This window comes from Lactuca virosa, chromosome 8 (assembly GCF_052849685.1).
Source record: "Lactuca virosa cultivar CGN04683 chromosome 8, Lactuca_virosa_CGN04683_v6, whole genome shotgun sequence".
NCBI classification, from domain to species: domain Eukaryota; kingdom Viridiplantae; phylum Streptophyta; class Magnoliopsida; order Asterales; family Asteraceae; genus Lactuca; species Lactuca virosa.
This window is the reverse complement of record NC_136433.1, coordinates 391577601-391599634: the sequence shown is the minus strand read 5'-3', so window position 1 is coordinate 391599634 and position 22034 is coordinate 391577601. Positions and strand designations below refer to the sequence as shown.

The window sequence follows — 22034 nt, the reverse complement described above, 5'->3', positions numbered from 1 at the left end:
ACCGTAATTCCACATCCAAACAAGGAAAATGATATAAGGTAATTCATTAGTCCTAAGCCCTTCAAATCTTATTTATATATTTATACATATATAAACATGATTTTGGCATTTATACTTTGAAATAGCTTATAAAACATTTTTCAAAGATTTTAACGGAGTTTTACATGACTTTAAAGATTTAACATGGCTTCTCGTTATTTTGGAAGTATTTGGTAATTCTTAAAAGCATACGGAAACATTTTGTGTGATTATTATCACATACAGTTATTAACACAATTTAATATTGTGTTAAACATGTATTCCCCCCTAAAAAGCATTTAAAAACCATTGAAAAGGTAAATTATAGGGGTATGAACTCACTTTGATAAGCGGTGATTCGGGCAGCGTTTCGTTTCCCGTAAAGAGTTTATTTAACGAGAAACCGGCTCAAACCGGGCAGAGTTTCGACGGGAGAGAGGTTACTTCTCGGGAATCTCGGGGCTTCGAGGCTTGCTTAGTGTTCGAGACTTGATACCGGGGCTTTAGGGGTTGTATATGAGTTTGTGGAAGTGGAAAATGTGAAAGAGAATGAAAATTGGGGTGAAAAGTGTAAAAACAATCCGGAACCCTCGCATGCTTTATATAGTCCGAAGGTTCGGACCCGAGCCTATGCGAGGCTGCCACGCATCGGACAGATGGCGAAGGGAGGGGGCTTCTTCGGACCGGAGGCTCGCTGCTGGCTGGCTCGGATTGGACCGGACTTCGGTCCAATAGAAGGAGGACACGTGCGAAGGAGGGTGTCCGAGGGGTGTCTCCGGGGCATCTCATGCGAAGCTGTTCGCTTCTTAGTGGACCTCGGCTGCGGTCCAATCAGGAGGTGCCACGCATGGCTTCGGTCCACTCAGCAGCTGCCACGTGCGAGGTGACGTGTCACATGCGAAATTGCCCGGTTTTTCTTATTTTTCTTTATTTTTGTGCCAAAACTTGCGAAAATCATAACTTTCGCATACGAGCTCTGTTTTTGGCGTTCTTTATATGCACGCGTAGGTAAAATCATACTCTACGACTTTCGTTTAGACTTCGTCGGCAAATTTTGAATTTGTTTTTAATATTATTATTTTAAACAGACCGGGACGGGAATCCGTTAAAAATTCATAACTTCATCATACGACGTCCGTTTTTGTCTGTCTTTTTACCGTTGTGCTACTTTTGACGAGACCTTCGATTCTCGTTTAAGTTGCGTCGGGTATATATCGATCAATTTATATTTCGAATTTTTAACTGTCTACTGCTAAACCGAAACTTCGAAAAATCATAACTTCCTCATACGAAGTCGGATTTTCACGTTCTTTTTATGAACGTTCTCGGTTTAACATATTCTACAAGTTTCATTTAGATTGTTAAGGCTAAAAATCCTTTTATCGAAAATTCGCTTTTTACACTGAACAGTGTTTTGCCGGTTTTACCGTGGATTTTCGATTGGTCATAACTTCTTCGTTATAACTCAGATTTCAGTGTTCTTTATGTTTTTGGAAACCTTGTTACAAACTCTACCACTTGGTTCATCCCAATTATGATAACTTATCAATTAATTTTTGACCAAACTTTGACTGGTGTCACACCATGCACCATAAGATAAAAATCTCGGCTTTGCCGGCTTTGATAGTCTCAACCTGCGCGTAAAGAATATTGCAAATAATTTTCAAAGCGATTTTTAGGACTGGATGGACAATGCTGGTCTGAACGGATTGGGACGAATCGTAAAAGTCCAATCCGGTAATGGAGTGCCAAAAATCGCGCACGTCGAAAGCAGCGGCAGGATGAGATAAGTTGGTGGTGGGTGTGTGAAAGAAAGTACATAACTGGTCCACGTGAATAGAGTGAGGGGTGCTAAAAATGCGAAAAGCATAGTTTCCCTCATGGTTGACCTCACTCAGTGTAGCTAGGAACTCTCGGGTCAATAAAGAACAAGTACCAAAATCTGCACCTAAAAGACGCTCCCAACCAATGTTGGCGAAGAGTGCACGAACACCATCATAAATATGGAGTTCCCGCATTAATGTGCAGCTAGGGGACCAGACCTGCGATAGAATTTCTCATTCCTGAAGTTGCTGAAAACAGTCTAAGGCAGCCGGGAGCCTAAATCCAAGGTCACATTGTCCACTTGGACGGTGTATGACGGGTCCGGAGTGTCAACATTTCAGCGTGAACGGGAAGGTCTAGGAGGCATTTTTTAGGTCAAAATCTGGGACAAATTTGGCACGATTTCCAGATAATCAATTATCAAGCAAAATAAAATTTTCTAACTACTCCCACAGCAGATACGCAAGCCCGCACAAATAGATGACAAAAAAAGAGTTCAGTTTCAGAACGAATATACATGACTGCGCGCTGAGTAGCAGCATATTTTTCACGTCTGAAAATTTTTTGATTTTTGAAATTCCGTCCGGATGAACCTCTTATGAATTGCGTCCCGGGCAAACGTTTCAACTTTTCGTGGCCTGCGAAGTGCTAACGGAGCGTAGATCTGAAAAAGAAACTCACAAAAATTCAAATTTCAAAATGAAGAAAAAGAGTGTTTTAGAGAATTTCAACCGTTAAAACATGATTTCGTTACCGTAGAGATGTTGTAGAAGTAAAACATAAGAGATTGATACCTTGTTTGCTTGATTTGGATGAAAAATGAGTGATTTGAGGGATTTTTGGTGAAATAACTCGGAAATAGATGGAATCCAGAGAGAAATTTGGAGTTGTTGTGGTTACAAATGAGGTCTGCGACCGCATGTACTGGGACTGCGATCGCAGGTTTTTAAAAAAATGTACCGTTCGTTGATTTTTCGATACAGGTAACGTCTAGATGCGCAAATTTGATACATGTGATCGCATCTATATAACCTGCGATCCCAGGTTTTAAATAAAATACTGGATTCGATCGTTAACGGTTCAAGGGTATGGAAGTGATAAATTAAGTGATACATGCGATCGCATGTATAGAACCTGCGATCACAGGTTGTCTTTTTTCGTCAAAAATCGTTCCAAAAAAACCTCGACGGCCTGCTACGACCCCAAAATGCATAACTTGCGATCGCATGGACCACCAAAACTGATTTTTTTCAACATTTTTCAAATTCTCTCCGTTCCTTTTTGTATTAAAAACACGATTCAGTTAAAAAGAGATGACCTAAGTAACTAAAAACACACAAAAAATGAAAAGAAGTTGCAAAAACGAAAACCAAAAAAAACGCCCGGGTTGCCTCCCGGTGAGCTGCCCGTTTTAATTGTCGTTGGCTCGACATTGTTACTTAGTCTCCTCAATTGCGGAAAGTCGGGACCTTGACTACCTCCGCTTCTTCATTTGTAACTTGAAACCCTTCATAAAATGGTTTGAGACGATGACCATTTACCTTAAAAATCTTTCTTGTTTGTTCACTCTTAATTACTATGGCACCATGATCAAACATGTTAGTAACAACAAAAGGTCCCACCCAACGAGACCTCAATTTACCGGAAATAAGTTTGAAACAAGAATGATCTAAGAGTACCTTTTGACCGGTAGTGAATACCTTTCGCGAGATCATATTGTTGTGAAAAGCTTTTGTCTTCTCCTTATAGATCGCTTTGTTCTCGTAAGCATCATTCCAGATTTCTTCTAACTCTTGGATATCCAATCTTCTTTTATTACCGGCTTCATCCATGCTCATATTCACTTTTTGACAGCCTAGTATGCTCGATACTCCAATTCAACTGGTAATCGACATGGTTTGCCAAAAACAATTCAATGTGGTGACATACCGATAGAAGTTTTGTATGCTGTCCGGTGAGCCCATAACGTATTATCCAATCGAATACTCCAATCTTTCTTGACCGGATTGATGGTTTTCTCTATAATGCCCTTAATCTGTTTGTTTGAAGCTTTAGCTTGCCCATTGGTTTGCGGGTGATATGTTGTGGATACCCGGTGTGTGGCACCGTATTTCTTGAGGACTGCTTCGAGGGTGCGGTTGCAGAAATACGTACCCCGATCACTAATAATGGCTTTTGGTGTCCCAAACCTAGCAAATATATTTGTCTTGAAAAAATCAACTACAACCTTGGCATCGTCTGGTCGTGTAGCTTTTGCCTCAACCCATTTGGACACGTAATCCACAGCAAGTAAGATGTACACAAACCCAAAAGAAGGCGGAAATGGGCCCATGAAATCTATACCCCAAACGTCAAAGATTTTGCATACTAAGATTAGAGTAAGTGGCATCTGATTACGAGATGTTAAAGACCCAATCATTTGGCACCTTTCACATGTTTTGCAAAACTAAAAAGAGTCACGAAAAATATGAGGCCAATAAATACCGCTGTCCAAGACCTTGCGTGCGGTTCGTTGTGGACCATAATACCCTCCACAAGCTTCTGAATGGCAGAAATTCAGAATTGACTTGACTTCATCTTGAGGCACACATCATCTAATCACCTGATCAACACAATGTTTCCATAGATACGACTCGTCCCAAACATATCTTTTCGTCTCCTTCTTTATTTTATCTTTCTGGGCTCGGGTAAGATCTGACGGGAGTTCTTTGGAGACCAAGTAGTTTACTATATCAGCAAACCAAGGAGGGTTCTGAACCGCGAATAGATGCTTGTCAGGAAATGTTTCGCGAATCGGTGTCGGGTCTTCGGGTGGAGTGAGTCGGATCAAATGATCAGCTACCAAGTTTTCTCTCCCGCTTTTATCCCTGATCTCTATATCAAATTCCTATAGCAGAAAAATCCATCTGATCAACCTTGGCTTTGAGTCTTTTTTGGCAAGAAGGTACCGAATAGCTGCATGATCAGAAAAAAATATAACTTTCGTGCCCAGCAGATATTGTCTGAATTTTTCCAATGCAAACCCAATTGACAGCAACTCTTTTTCTGTGGTGGAGTAATTTGCTTGGGTGTTGTCCAAAGTTTTTGATGCGTAGTATATAACGTGAGGAACCCGGTCTTTTCTCTGTCCTAAAACAGCTCCAACAACAGTGTTACTGGCATCACATATTATCTCGAATGATAAATTTCAATCTGGTGGTTGAATAATGGCGGTAGAAGTAAGAAGATTTTTCATCACATCAAAAGCCTTCTTGCAATCTTCATTGAAGTCGAATTCAACATCCTTTTGCAGTAACTGGCACATAGGAACTGATATCTTCGAGAAGTCTTTTATAAACCTCTTGTAAAAACCTACATGACCAAGAAAGGAATGCACTTCCCGAACATTCTTCGGGTAGGGTAAGCTTTTTATAACATCTATTTTTTCTTTATCGACTTCCAAACCTCTTTTTGAAACAATATGACCAAGAATCAGACCTTGTTCAACCATAAAGTGACATTTTTCAAAATTTAAGACCAAGTCTGTTTTAATACATCTTTGTAAAATTTTTGTGAGGTTTTTCAAACAAATATCAAAGGAGTCGCCATAGACGGTAAAATCATCTATGAAGACTTCTATGGTATTCTCGACATACTCAGAAAAGATACTAACCATACACCTTTGAAAGGTAGCGGTGCGTTGTAGAGTCCAAAGGCCATACGCCTGTACGCGAATCTCCCGAAAAGGCACGTGAAGGTCGTTTTCTCCTGGTCTTCTGGAATGACTGGAATCTGTTGGAAACCTGAAAATCCATCCAAACAGCAGTAATGAGATTTTTCAACAAGCCTCTCTAGCATCTGATCTATGAATGGGAGAGGAAAATGATCTTTCCGGGTGGCTGCGTTTAATTTTATGTAATCGATGCAAACGCACCATCCATTCTGAACTCGAGTTGGAACCAACTCTCATTCTTTGTTTTCTACCACTGTCACCCCAGCCTTGTTGGGTACAACTTGAACTGGGCTGACCCCTTTGCTGTCAGATATTGGGTATATCATCCCAGCATCCAATAACTTCATAACTTCTTTTTTAACCACCTCCATCATTGGTGGGTTTAATCTATGTTGGGCTTCCCGCGATGGCTTATAATCTTCTTCCATCAAATTTTAATGCATGCAGAGAGATGAGCTGAGTCCTTTGATGTCTGTAATAGTCCACCCAATTGCACTTTTATACTCCTTAAAATTCTGATCAGCTCTAACTCTTCTTTTTCTGACAACTTGTTGGATATGATAACTGGTATTGTTTCTTTTTCTCCAAGATATGCATATTTCAGGTGTTTTGGAAGTGTCTTCAGCTCCAAGATGGGAGCTTGCACTACAGAAGGAAAAAGCTTGGAGTTAGAAATTGGTAATTTAAGAGTTTGGGTACCATACCTCAACTTTCTCTGCTGGTCCATATGAGCTGCCATTTCTTGAACTTCTCTATCAACCACATAATTTTCTGATATAACCTGAGCTGCATTAATAGACAAATTTCTTTGGAGCACTAATGCTAGTGACTCACGGTTAGCAATCTCAAAATATTCTGCAGATAATGGTTCAATAACATCAATAAAACTAAGGGCTGAAACATCATCAGGATAACACATGACGTCATAAATATTGAAGTTGATAACTTCACCATCAAATTCCATTGAAAGGGTAGCATCATATACATCTATTTTGGTTTTGGCAGTTTTTAAAAATGGTCTCCCCAAAAGAATGGAACCTGAATTTAGTGAGTCATCATCTCCCATATCTAAAACATAGAAATCAACTGGGAATATAAGTTCATTCACTTGAACCAAAACGTCTTCCAGCACACCTTTTGGGTGCACCAGAGAACGATCAGCTAACTGAATGATGACTCCAGTTCTTTTTAATGGCCCTACCCCGCTAATTTTAAAAAGTGAATACGGAAAAACATTTATAGAAGCTCCTAAGTCCAACATAGCTCGTAGCACTGAAAGGTTCCCCAACTTGCAAGGAATGGTAAATACTCCTGGATCCTTACACTTTGGGGGTAGCCTTTTCTGTAAAACAGCTGAAATATTCTTGCTTACTTTAACTGTTTCGTTTCCTTTTAATTTTCTTTTTGAAGTACATAACTCTTTTAAAATTTTAGCATATCGGGGTAGTTGTTTAATTGCATCAAGAAGGGGAATATTTATCTCAACCTTTTTGAAGAAATCCATAATGTCTTTGTCTTCCTTTTCTTTTTTCGTGTTTTTCAGTCTTGAGGGAAAAGGAGGAGGGGTAATTTTCACTTCAGCTTCAGCAGGTCTATCTTTTTTCTGCACCTCTTCAGTTGCCTCAGATTCTTGCTCAACCACGATCTCTTCTTCCTTATCTTCTTGCTGATCTAGTCCTTTGTAGTTTTTTCCACTTCTGAGGGTGACAACACAAGCATTGTGCTTCGGGTTTTTCTCAGTCTGAGATGGGAATTTTCCTTGTGTTTGTGCTTCCAATTTGCTCATAGAGTTCGCGAGTTGTGATACCTGTTGCTGCAGATTTTTTATGCTGGACTTTGTTTCATTCTGGAAAGCTTGGGTAATGGTAGCAAGACTTTTAACTATGTCTTCCAAAGACATGTTGGAACTATTAGTTTGTGACTGAACAGGTGGTTGCTGAAAGTTGCTTTGGTGCTGATTTTGATTGAAAGGTTGTTGAAACCCAGGTGAAACTTGGTATTGGTTTCTTTGCTGAAAGTTTTGTTGAGGTCTTGGCTGGAAATTGTTATTTTGAGTCCCTCCCCAAGCTTGGTTGTTGCGATGATGATCAAATGGCCTTTGCTGAAATCCTCCCATATCTTGCACAGATTCATTATCTTCTTGAAGTAGCGGGCACATATCAGTAAGGTGCGCGGTTTTGCAGCAGATCCCGCAAGGTTTGACCTTTGCTTTAATACCTTTTTCTTTTGTCAACAAAAGGACAACCTTTGTCAATTCTAAAATCTGAGATTCCAGGTGGGCGTTACTTATTTCTTTGACTCCTCTTGGCTGGTCTGGGTACCATTCTTCTTCAGTTGCTGAATGCTTAGATTCATTTGCCAGCTTTTCAATCAAGGTCCTGATCTATGTTGGTGTCATGTCTGAAAGTGACCCTCCTTGGGTATCAATCCTTCGCAAAAACACTGATATAACTGATAATCACTAATGCCATGTTGAGGGCATCGGATCAACAACTTCTTGAAACGCTCCCAATAAGTGTAGAGAGCCTCTCTTTTGCCTTGCTTTATACGAAGAATCTCTCTGCGCAGGTCTGACACTTTCGCCTCAGGAAAATATTTCTCTAGAAAAAGTTTGGCGAGTTCATTCCATATTGTTATTGAACCAGACGGGAGGTCATATAACCACTCCTTTGCTGCATCTTGAACTGAAAAAGGAAACGCCCTTAGTTTGATCTGTTCTTCAGTAACTGCGTAGGGTTTCATTCCGGAACAGACGACATGGAATTCCTTGAGAAATTTGTGAGGGTCTTCATTCTCAAGGCCTCGGAACGGGGGCAGCAGATGGATTAAACCGGATTTGAGCTCACAGTTCTAAGCTTCTGGAAAGGTGATACACAGAGGTTGCTGGGTAACCTCTTGTGTTGCCCATTTGCGGAGAGTCTTTTCAGCATCGTCTCCGGTTTCACTCATGATGGATTCTGTTTCGGTTTCAGAAGAATCTGTGAGTTCGGGTTTGTCTGAAGATGATGATGAGTATGTTTTGAACGGGCTGTTAATGGGTGAAGTAGGTGGTGCTTTTGGAAAAGGATGAAATGAGGCTTTAGATTCGTTCCACAAGGGAGTGCCTTGTGGTGTGGGTATTTTGTAATGCGAGGGGGGGGGAAGAGGCTGAGGTTCCTGCTTGTTGCTTCCGAAGTTTTGCTTCCTTCTTTAGCTTCCTAGCAGTCTTCTCAATCTCTGGATCAAAAATTTGATCACATGTACGTGAAGATCTTGGCATAAAACTATTAGTGTTTACCGTGTCCCCGGCAATGGCGCCAATTTGTTAAAACCGCTGTCGTGCACGATTTAAACAAATAAAAATATAAATAAAACTGCACTATTGCACTAACAGGTAGTACAGGTAAGCAAGGTCGGATCCTCAGGGACACGTCCTAAAGTTTACACCTCTTTGCGTAAGGCGTGAACTAATTCTTGATGAGTGCAATAAACATAAAAGGGGGGGGTGGTTATTTCTGAAAATTGGACTAATAAAAATCGAAAATGTCAAAAGAATAACTAAATCTGAAGTGATGAAAATTCAAATAAGAGAAAGCAATTCCAGTTTCGCGGTGACTCCCCTGATCATATAATTAACCTTCAACACAATGTTTGACTGTGCACTTGTTCAAATTGGTACTGAAGTTCATTAACAAGCTCTAATGACCTCTATTACAAAAATTATTTAATCAAAATAAGTTCTTTGAATTAAACATAACTTTTTACCCAATTAACCAAACAAGCTATTGATTAACAAAGAAAAGTTGCATTAAACACAATGTAATTTCCCAGTAAAGTTCAATACCCCTCATAAGCTCGGAGACGTTAAAACTTGTTTGATCATTTCATATTAGAGTTAACCCTAAACGCAGAATTAATCTAATATATGTCACTTTTTACTAATTAGTCTAGACAATTACGGATCTAAATAATTAGATGACTAGAATGATTCACAAACAATATAAGTGGCCAACAGAAATTGAAATCAAAATCGAACATTCAATTAAACACAGAATTGATCAAACTAAATAGTAATCACAGTCAAACATAGTGCCTAATGATTAATCATACGAAAAGGTTATGTCTTGCGAAACTGAAATCTGAGTTTTTAGCCTGATATTGCTAAAAACGGATTACAAACAGTAGAAAATAGAGTCTAAACGATAAATCTTACTAAACAATGTAAATAAATTGAATCGTCTCCTTTAGATCTACGTTCTTCACTTGAAACCCTCTGAAAATCACCTTAGAATTGCCAGTTAGGGTTACTGGATGAGCATGGGGCTCTATTTATACGTCTGGCTGTAAAAACGCCGTGCCTGCGATCGCATAGAGTTATACTTGCGATCGCATGTATCACCCAAAATGTACCACGAGCCTTTTAAATGAAGTACATTACCATTTCGAAGCATTTTGGCCAACCTGCGATCGCAAAGGCACAACCTGCGATTGCATGTATCTCTTTTTCAAAGTCTAATGAATTTTTGGCATAAAAAAACCACGAAGCGAGATTGCGACCCAAACTGCGATCGCAAAGGCATACCTGAGATTGCATGTTTTCATTTTTTGGCTCTTTTGATCGTCGTTCCTCCTTCCAAGCAGTTCTTGATCATTTCTCGACATCCTTCCTCGGTCTAGACTCTAGTTAAGCTCCAAAGCATCCACTAACGCATCCCGAACTCGTGCAATCATCCATGTGCTCCAAGTACCCTGAAACGTCATAACAAAAGTGAGCAGTACGGACATTCTACAAAATAATCACGAAATACGAAACACATGAGAATAATCGGGAGTTAGTTAGCATTTTATGACAAAATACCAAGGAAATTGTGCTAAAAGATGCATATAAAATGCATCTAACATGAACTGATAAAATCTAACTACGAATCTCGGTTCCCGACTCAAATGCCTACAACTAACATGTGACCAAATCCATCAAAATCTCGAAATACCCAAAATGCCCTCCAAAGTCCAACTTGGTCAACCACGGTCAAAGTGAAAGTCAACGGTCAAGGTCAACAGTCCATGTTGACCCAACTCGTCGAGTGTACCTCTTAGACTTGTCGAGGTCTACAGAACTCAGAAAGTCGGGGAAAACCCTAGCCAACTCGCCGAGTTGTCTGGACAACTCGTCGAGTTTTCTCCAACTTAACACATCATCTGATTCCACGATTTTAGGGACTTTAAGGCTCAGATCTAAACTCCAAATGTGTCTAAAAGGATAAAGTTTCCAACTTTATCCTTTAGGACTACTCCAAATGCTCAAAAACCCTTTCATAAGGCTTGAAAACTCAAAGGCTTAACCATTAAGCACAAAAAGCCTTGAGATTTAGAACCCGACTTTATCCACGAGAGATTCTTACCTCAAAACGTCCCAAAGGTGGGTGCTTATAGACATGCATGTCTTGAACCAAAAATGAGCCAAAAAGGGGAAATATGACCTAAACTCCATGCATGGCTTCAAAACTTCGCAAAGGACCAGATCTAACCCACTCCAAATTCACCTTGACCTGGGGATTCATAAAGTTGCAAACTTTATGAAGCCCATCCATTGCAACACCCAAGAATAAGGAGGAAAAGGGACCAAACTAAAGATCTATCTACATAGATAGATACAAATTCTGAAATGACTTGATTTGATATTATATCATATCAATGATATTTTGGGACCAATTCCCTAATAACAAATGCTTTAAATAAGCACGAACAAAAATATTTAAGATGACCATAAAAAAATGGGGATGACACAACTATTGAACGATATAATTGTGATAGTTGTATATTTTATAACATGCTTGAAAATAATTACAAATTTATATATCAACTTAGTGTAAGACTCATTATTTTGTAGTTAATGTATTATCATTTTCAACATGTATATGCAAATTAATTAACTATATAGTTTTATTCCGCGCAACGTGTAGATATTCGCCTAGTTTTGCATAAAAGGTGCAATTTTTCATGAAGAACCCATATTTACTTCTTTTATCAGTTTTTTTAAACAACGAATATTATTAAAACTAGCAAGACATTAGTGAAAGTAGCAAAATATTAGTACAAACATTATAAGGAGAACAACACCAAACATTCCAATTAAGACATATAAGAGTGGCACGACACTTGAACCATTTAAAAGTGATATGTTGAATCTAGCATGTCGTCTTTATGAATGAGCACCTTTGCTTCTTGAAAATAAGAGTGTTACAGGCTTTCCAAATCATCCAAATGGTAGTACAAATAAGACCAAGTTTCATCTTTTTATAATTCTTACTCATACCATTACATCTCAACTTCATTAAGATATTCGAAATGCTAACATGAAGGGAGGGTAAAATAACTGATCAGTTAGAAAACCAACTCCTGATAGTTTTAAATAAATAGGAACGGAAGAAATATGATCAATATCCTTGTTAACAGTCAAACGGAAGGGGTAGACATTGGATATTAAATTAACCTTTCTCGAGAAAAGATTTATGGCAACGAGAATCTTGTCTACTCTAATAAATAAAAATTCATTTTTGTCAAATATCACATGCTCATTCATTTGCCACATGTAATTTCGTGGTTATTTTAAATTAGTTTTCTCCACATGTCATATTATGATTTTTTCCATTTTATTAAATTTCACATAGTATATAAATGCAATAATTATAATAAATACTAGGCGAATATCCGCGCGTTGCGCAGGATACAACAATATATTTGAAATCTCTACAAATATATGTTTTTTTAAATATATCAATGACATTGTTGTTAGCTCTTATATAATAAATATTATAATAATTTGGTATAAACATTGTTTGCTTTAAATTATATGATAATGTAGACGTCTTTTAAATTTTATAATCTCAAGTGTTTCAATGGTTTCTACATGCATGTTACTCATAAATTAAATTAAATATAATATATGGTTTGATGATATTTACAATTGTTATGATTTATTAATTTTAAAAAGTTTATTTGTTTAACATTTTAATTTATATCAATGTAATTATTTAAAATATCAAACATTGTTTTTGTTTTTAAAGATAACAAAATATATTTCTTGTATATAATGTTACTTTTAACTATTGTTGTTCTAAGTTAATGTAAAATAACGTATTTGAAAAGTCTTAATTATTTTAACTTGGTTTCAGCAATTTAATTTTCTAAAAGTTTATTGATGAATATGATTACTTTCTTTGATTGTAATTATTTAAAACAACAAATATTGTTTTTTGTTTTTAAAGATAACATTATAATTTTTTATATAATATTACTTTTAACTATTCCTATTGTAAGTTATTTTTAAGCTACTTATTTAAAATTCTTAATGATTATAAAAAATAGTTTCATGGTCTTTTTTGTTAATTTAGAATGACAATTTAGGTTTAACATTATAATTTATAACTTTGAACTATTTATAAAATAATCTCTCGATTTTCTTCAAGTTTAACTGAAATTTTGATTTATGTTAACCGTTTAACATATATTTAAGTTAATAATTTAACTATTTTACATAAAATCATAAATTATACAAAAGTTGTTACTTTAAAATGACAACTGGTCACATTCGACGGTATATTTAAACTAATAAGTTAACTATAATATGTTAAAAAGTTAAAGTCATAATTTTATAAATAGAAGTAAAATACAAACTTTTAATATTGTAGTTTAGTTAAATTATGATTAAAATTTAGTTTTTATATTAATTTAACAGTTTTAACCAATTTATAATAATTATTAGAAAAAAAATTGAAAAGTCATGAAGGTTTCAAATGAATGTGGTGCAAGTAAAAATGTCTCTTGTCTTTACAAATATATGTTTTTTTTAAATATAGCAATAACGTTGTTGTTAAATTTGATATAATAATTCGTATACTAAACTGATATAATATATTGATTATTTTGAATTATATGATAATATATACATCTATTATAACTGTATAATCTCAATCGTTTGAATGACTTCTACCCGCGAGTGACACATTAATAAAATTAAAAATAATATATGGTTTAATGTTATTTATAGTTGTTGTTATTGTTAATTATTTTTTTAAAAGTTTATTTGCTTAATGTTTTAATTTCTATCATTATAATTATTTAAATATCAAACATTGTTTTTTGATTTTAAAGGTAAAATTATCATCATTTATATAAAGTTATTTTTTAACTATTGTTATTGTAAGTTATTTTAAGTTACTTATTTGAAACTTTTAACGATTATAAAAATATCTTAAAGAAATTTTAGTTAAATTGAGATTACAATTTCGTTTTTGCATTTATCACTACAATTTATCACTTTTAAGTATTACAAAATATTCTTTGGTTTTTTAAGTGAAACTGAATTTTATATTTAAGTTGACATTGTAATGTTATATTTAAAATAAAAATTTAAGTATTTTGTCAAAACTGTTCAAAAGTTGTAGCTTTAAACTGATAATGGTTTACATACAACAACATATTAAATCTAATAAATTAAATATAATATGTTAAAAGTTAAAGACATAACTTTATAAATAGAAGTAAATATATTATTTTAAAGCTGAAATTTAGTATATTTATGATTACACTTTAGGTTTGATATTTATTTAACCTTATTAACCAACTTATAATCATTATTAGAAAAACTCTACAATTAATCACTTTTAACTATTTACAAAATATTCTTTGGGTTGTTTAAGTTAAACTCAAATTTATATTTAAGTTGACACTGTAATGTTATATTCAAATTAATAATTTAAGTATTTTATACAAATTGTTCCAAAATTGTATTTTAAAATGATAATGGTTTATATCCAACAAAATATTAAAACTAATAAATTAAGTATAATATATTAAAAGTTAAAAAACATCACTTAATAAGTAGAAGTAAATATATTATTTTAATATTGAAATTTAGTTTATATATGATTACACTTTAGGTTTGATATTTATTTAACCTTATTAACCAACTTATAATTATTATTATAAAGGAATTGAAAAGTCATGGAAGTTTCAAATGAATGTGGTGAAAGGAAAAATGCATGAGAGTTTCAAATGAATGTGGTGATATGAAAAATGATTTCTTTATAATATAGTATGATATTAATAATAAGAGTAAATTACACGAATAGTCCCTATGGTTTAGGATAATTTGCGTGTTTGGTCCCTAACTTATTTTTTTAACTCGGAAGGTCCCTATTGTTTGTTTTTGTTACGCGCTTGGTCCCTGTCTTGCCTAAAAAAAGACTATTTTTGCCATTGATTTTTTGATTTATTTAAATAAACACACCCCCTCACCTTACCTTACATACCCCACCATTGTTTTCCTATTTAAATAATAGTCTTTTTAGGTAAGATAGGGACCAAACGTGTAACAAAAACAAACAGTAAGGACCAAGCACGTAACAAAAACAAATAGTAGGGACCTTCCGAGTTAAAAAAATAAGTTAGGGACCAAACGCGCAAATTGCCCCAAACCATAGGGACCATTCGTGTAATTTACTCTAATAATAAATAGATATCAATTTCATCAATGCAACTTTCCTTTTAATTTCAAAATTCTCAAATTAAACCCCATTATTTCATTTGTCTATTTATTTAAATTATTTGTTTAAATTTAAATAAGCAATTTAATTTCAATAATTCAATATTTTTCAAAATTTACTTTCAAATTTAAACTTTCTAAATGTTTAGACGTTTATATATAACTTATTTTCTAATAAACTCGTGTAATACACGAGTCTCACAACTAGTTTATAAGAAATCTCCACACAAAACAAATAGTTTTTATGGGAATCCATGAGACCCAATGTAATTTTAGTGACTCAGCCACCATCAATATATTATCAATTAGACCACAAAGTGATTTAATAGATAAAATATCACTGTTATCGACCTTCCATGTTCATCAGGAGTCGTGGACAGCTGCACATTAGCGACCAAACTGTTGAGCGCATTCGATCAACTGTATACATTCAGTTCATTTTCTGAGATTTCTCCTCCAACACCAATTTCCAATAGCTCCAGAAATCAGTATCCTATCAGCAATTTTGCAATTATTTGAGACTCCAACAAGTAAAGTTTTGGGAAAGCTTTTTAGTCAAGGGGTTTGTGAGTTTTCTTGGGGAGATGGTGTGAGCTCTATTTCTAGTTTTTTATGACATTGAAGACGTTAGTCAATGGATTGACTTTTTTTGGATTTGTAAGCCTAAACGTTAGGGCTTGGAATCGATCATCATAATTATGTGGTGGCTCTTATGGAATTTTCGGAACAATATTCTTTTTAATGACCAAAGTCAAGGGATTTATGGGAGATGGTGTGAGCTCACTTTTCCACTTTTTGATGGCATTGAAGACATTAGTCAATGGATTGACTCTATTTGGATTTGTATGCCTAAACGTTTGGGCTTAAATCGATCGTTATAATTATGTGGTGGTTCTTATGGAATTTTCGAGACAACATTCTTTTTAACGACCAAAATCATAAAAGAAAATTAATTATTGATAGTTTGATCGATTATTCCTATAATTGGTTCGTTATTCGTAATAAAATGTTTAGTATTAGTAGAAGTTCATGGCGGTTAAACCCCATTATGTCTATTCCTTTGTAATTTTGTTAGTGTTTTGCTAACTTTTGTTTTAATATAAATTCAGCCGTTCGAATTTTTTTTTTTAGAAAAACAGCTTTAAGAGTTGTATTATCAAACCAAGCATCCATCCACAAATGTATTTTCTTCACCTGCCCCTATGCCCCTATTTTTCTTTCAACGAGAATATCAAATGAAATGTTCTATTCAACCAACTCCAAACCGACTCAAGCAATCGATAACCAAGTCCTCGATAACCCACATTTAACTATGGCTTGCCATCAATGCCGAGAATGTGACACAAAACAATTATGCAAGATACACATGACTAATATGTAAAAACGACAAGTTTTTTTTAACAACTAAGAGTAAAAACAAAAAGTTAAGTCAAGGTTTTACCATATATTATAAAAAAATTACTTATTATCTAATTCACCTATCAGTCATAACCCTTTCATTTTTTGAGTGGGTTAATTGGATCTCTTTTGAGACCAATGGTTTCGTGTGGCGTACACTTTAAATAGGATCCCAATCTCTTCTAATCTTGTAATAAGAGGGTTTTAAATTACCCACTATCTCCTATCCCTTTTGCTTATCTTGTGACGAGCCTGTTGGACAACTTTTTTTTTACTGTAATTTTTCTACGCCTATTTGTAGATGGTTACTTTCATGGTCAAGTATTTTACCTTGACCTCCTACGAGTTCATCAGACTTGCTTTTGAAGATGGATTGTAAGAGGCTTAATAAGAAGTATGAGAAGATGAAGCTCGACCTAATTTATTCAACCATTTGGTTTATATGGAAATCCCGAAATGCTCTTATGTTTAAGAAAGTAAGGAGCTCCCCAATGAAGATGGCGGATGAGATACAACTTATTTCGTACAATTGGTTCAAAAACCGTGCCAATCTTAGTCGTTTAAATTGAAATACTTGGTGTTGTTCTCCGATTTCAGCTTGTACTAATGCATTGTGTTTTTCTCTAGCGTCTTGCTAGATGTTTCTAATATATTTGTTGTTTAAAAAAAAAGATAAATCTTATTAATAAATAAAAAAGAAAAATAAGTTTTAGATTCATATAATAGAACAACAATAATACAACGTAAAATATATTTATAAAGATAGTCTAGATTGTAACAAAACCAAAGTTGCTAATTTTGAATGAAGGAAATGTGAACGATTATCCCATATTATTTTCTTGCAATTAATGCACTTTGACTTTCAATGAAAGGGTTTTGGGTTTACGAATACAAAAGGGCATTGATGACCTTAGGTTGGTTACTTCTTACGGTTCTCTGAAGAGTCATTATAACTAAATGGACTGATCGATAATTATCTACGTCGACTAAATTGTATTATATATCATATACAAGTTCCCATTTATTGCTAATGATTAGGCTCAAAAGAGTACACGCACAAAGAATTCGAATTATGGTTGTTAAGATTTCAACATTGATCTTGATCTTAAGAACTTACGATTTTAAAATCCTACAAGCCAAAAACGATACCGATCTCACTAGAATTTGTATGAAACAAGATCTATAATGGGATCTTAAGATCTTAACACGATCCGATTTCACCTATCTAGTTTTATTATATTAGTCAAACCTGAAAAATTCGTCTATTCAACTTGAAGTCGAGTATCGCAAGTTGCAAGAAACCTTATAGAGCATCATCATTTCATCAATTCATCATGAATTAGGCAAGTTACACTCATGATACGATTTGTGATCTTAAGCCTTTAGTTGTAGATCATAATGATCGTGTTTCTTTTTGTAATTAATATGTTTTCTTCCTAATTTCTATGGTTTTCAACAACAAAAATTATGGTTCATGTTTAGAAAGTTAAAGTTGGTTCCATATCGAAATTTTAATTGACATCAAATAATAATAAGATCTTGTAACATATAAAACGAACTTAAGTAAGATTTTGATCTTAAGAACCTTAATTGAAACCATACAAAACTCATAATGAGACATGATCAATTTGGACTATCTTAAATCATACTGCTTTGTATAATTTTATATTCTTTTTGTTTATATATATTTTTTGAACGAATCTTCTTCTCTGCATGTGATTGAACTCATGACCTCTAGTTAGTAGGTAAATTAGAATCTCCATATTAGCCAAATGAACTCACTTTTTTGATGTAATCATTTCTCATAAATGTCTTAATTGACTACATAAACGTAGATAATTTTACGTGCTCTAAAAAATCACACATAGATGTATATGATATTGGAGATGATTGAGATGACTAAATGATTATAGTATATATATTATAAAATAATTAACCATAGTTTTAAGTATTTTGATTATATAGATTTGTGTTTTGGGATATTTCAGTTTCTCTAAAAAATTTATTTTTCTTAAAACTTTTCATATGATAAATTCAAGTTCTCGTATATTTATTTAATAAAAAGTAACTTAAAAAACGGATAAAATGGAAGATGAGAATAATATAAATAAAACAAGTAAAGGTGGCCACTTGGAGTGGTGGTCTGGTGGTATGTGGTGAGTTGACAAAGTCCACACGCTTCTAATTCGCCACCAGCGTCTCCATTTCTGCCACACCCTCAAAATCATAATTTTGTGATACCACATGGTACTAACTTCAGTTTCTTGTTAAACCTTTTATTTTCGTACTTTTTATGAGGAAAAAACTATGTATATGCAATAAAATTTATCGATAGATCTCATAATAGCTTAAAAAAGACCTTGTAAATTTTGATCAAAGCTTTTTGTTAATAACTAGTAAAAAAGTCCGGACTTTGTTCTGGGTTTTTTTATTTTTTTTATTTTTCTTATTTTTTATTTTTTATTTTTTTGGTATTGTGTTATAACCAAGATTGTACTTCTACATCTTTTCCAATCAGGGCATAGTTTGAAAGGTTCATACAAACCAATACTGTTTATTTAACTTATTAGAAATACAGTTAAAATAGGAGGTTGCTTTCTATCCAAAGAATGCAAATACAATGATTTCTCATATGTTCTCTTTTTATTTTGAAAATCTATACAATAGAATCAACGCAACTTAAGCTCTCATCTACTTTCATGTATTTTGTACAATGGTAAATGTTGGTAGTTTTAGCAAATTGGAACCCCATCTATGAAAAATGATAAATAAATTAAAAAATTACTAAAAAAGTTATATATATATATATATATATATATATATATATATATATATATATATATATATATATAAGTTTATTGCTGTCAGTAATATGCATAGAAATATGATGGAAATTGAAAATTAGAAAAATAATATGTTTCTTGTATCAGTGGCATCATTTTTGTCCATTAAAAAGTTTTGTATTCGTTGAATTGCACTGCATAGATGATTTAAAAGTAACATTTTCTTCAGAACTCACTTGGACCAACAGTAAGCAAGTGCAAGCATAGTAGACAATCTTGAACTAATGCCAGATGACGATCACAAGCGTCTCCCACTTGTTGCAAATCCCGTCTTAAACATCCAACTTCACTCAGTATTCCATCTTTTAGCTTCATTGCAGGGTTGGTCCTGAGGATTCAAATGCACAGGGCGAGCAGAAAAAAAGGCCCTTAGCCCTAACTTGTAGCAAACTAAAATACATAAACTATTTTTTTTAAACGACGATAAACTTTATAGAACTAAACAAAGCAAAATTATGTTTAGCAAGAAACTTCACTACTGCAATGATTCTCAAAATGACTTGTTTCTAGTAATCTCTTTCTTTCTTGTATTGCTCATATTGAACTTTATCAATCGTTTAGTTCAAGTTCAATCTTTTACGCATATCAAAGCAATTATTCCTATTTATGAGATGATCCAAGGAAATTTCAGTTCTTTAACTCTACTGGTAACATGGTGCCAATCTGAATAACCTTCATCACCCAATTTACCTTTAGAAATCCGTTTTTTAAATACTTTACAGCAGAAACAAAATACATTGTCAAGCTCTTTCGAATATACTATTTCTCTATCACACTTCTTAAAATTTGATAAAGTTCTTGTATATAATGCTGCAGAAAATCGTCTACCATTTTTATCACAGGGACCATACATAATGCTAGTATCTCTTTTAGGACCTCTCTCGACCAAAAGTTTTATCTCCTCATAAGCTTTTCCTACCTTCTTGGATCACATATATCAACAAGCTCTTTAACGGGTTCTTCTTCTTCTGCCTCTTCTACTACTACTTTTACATGCTCTTGCTCTTCAACATGATCTTCAACATGTTCTTCAACGTGCTCTTCAACATTCTCTTCAATGTGCTCTTCAACATCCTCTTCAACATGTTTTCTATGGATAAACTTATCTAGAGAACCAACGTCAGCCTTTCTCTTTTCTTCATCTGGTTTTCTCTTTTTACGTTTTTGAAAACCGGATGGTTGTTTAGACTTCATCATTGCAAGTTCAATAGTTTCAACTTTCAAGATTCAAGTTACATCAACCGATAAACATAATTGATAATCTTATAATCTAATTTCAACACAATTAGCATATTCTGATTTCTCATAATTTGATTTTTTGATTTCTTATTTCAACATTCATTAACATATTCTGATTTCTCAATTCTCATAATCTGATTTCTGATTTCAAGTAACATTTATTAACATATTCTGATTTTTGATATTACGAAACATTCAGAAAAAGTACAAAACATTCAAGTTCATTATTAATCTGATAACATTCACATTCTAAACCCTGATTTCTGATAATAGATAATCTAATAACACTCACATTCAATTCCTGATAAGTAATTATGATAATTTGTTTCTAAAACAAAAAAGAAAACAAGAAAAGTCCAATAATCGACTGATATCTGAATGAATTGAGAATAATTACCGTTGTTGCCCTTTTGATTTCTGAAATTTGAATGAATAAAGAATAATTATCGATAAGTGAATGATTGATTGGAAGAAAAAACCTCAATCGTCCCTCGTTGAACGCTGCTCCACGTTTGTCGCTCATGCTCACAGAAAACTTGTCAGCATTAAAGGACTATCTCTGCCTGGACCATTGGAGCTGGACTTGAGGTAGTTGGGCCTAAATCTGATTTCAATTTTTATTACAAATAATATAAGTAAAAAAAATTTGGGCCCCTGGAAAAAGAAGGCCCTGTGCACAAGCCCTTCTTGCCCACCCCTATCACCGGCCATGCTTCATTATATCTTCTAAACTCGCCTAAAGTGATATTGTTTTATTAGAAAAAAAATCATTAGAAGATTAAAAGAAGAATTTGTGTCAATAATTTGATTGACTTACTTTAGTATTAGTGAATTGATCTTGTTGCACATCATGGTAGCCACGTAAATTGCTTAAATTTTCAGTCAACACAACCTTTTCTCGTTCAACGTTCTTAAGTGTTTCTCCGATTTGATTAAGCTTTGTTTGCAGCTTACTTTTGTTGTAACGTCCCAAAAACATGACCTAAAAATTTCATTTTTAATTTAATAACAACAGTATTCCAAAGACATCATCAATACGAACCAAATAAAGTAAGTGTATTAAACATCATCTCAAATCAGAGTAATCACAAAAGTGGAATTATGGGGTGTGTGCAATGCAGTCATCCCGAGCTCTTCCCCTTGGAACCAGAAGTACCTGAAACATAAACTGAAAACCGTAAGCACAAAGCTTAGTGAGTTCCCTAAACTATCCAATACCATACGTAATAAACCACATACTGGACCCTGCGCTCCATCGGGCACCAGTCGGTATCAAGTCCCTTCTCGGCTTCGGGCCCCGCCTGACTTCGAGCCCCGCTCGGTATATAGATCTATTATTCTTAGGCCCTGTCTAACATCGGGCCCCGCCCACTATACACATAGACATATATCACATAATCATACTAACACATGCAATGATCATAAACAATAGCATACGATACAGTCATCGGGCTTCGCCCATCATCGAGCCCCG

At 34.3% G+C, this 22034-nt stretch overlaps 2 protein-coding genes across 2 annotated transcripts; both read right to left on the bottom strand.

The window, feature by feature from the left end:
• Positions 1-5029: 5029 nt before the first annotated feature.
• Positions 5030-5925, bottom strand: LOC145131998 (putative mitochondrial protein AtMg00860). The gene is made up of 3 exons (XM_079066639.1): positions 5806-5925; positions 5495-5624; positions 5030-5319 (listed from the first exon to the last, which is right to left on the bottom strand). The coding sequence occupies exons 1-3, from the start codon at positions 5923-5925 to the stop codon at positions 5030-5032; spliced, it is 540 nt and encodes a 179-aa protein (XP_078922765.1).
• Positions 5926-5981: 56 nt separating this feature from the next.
• LOC145131997 (uncharacterized) lies at positions 5982-8296 on the bottom strand. Its single transcript, XM_079066638.1, has 2 exons — positions 7996-8296; positions 5982-7891 (listed from the first exon to the last, which is right to left on the bottom strand). Exons 1-2 carry the CDS (start codon positions 8294-8296, stop codon positions 5982-5984), a joined length of 2211 nt encoding a protein of 736 aa, XP_078922764.1.
• Between the last annotated feature and the right edge of the window lie 13738 nt (positions 8297-22034).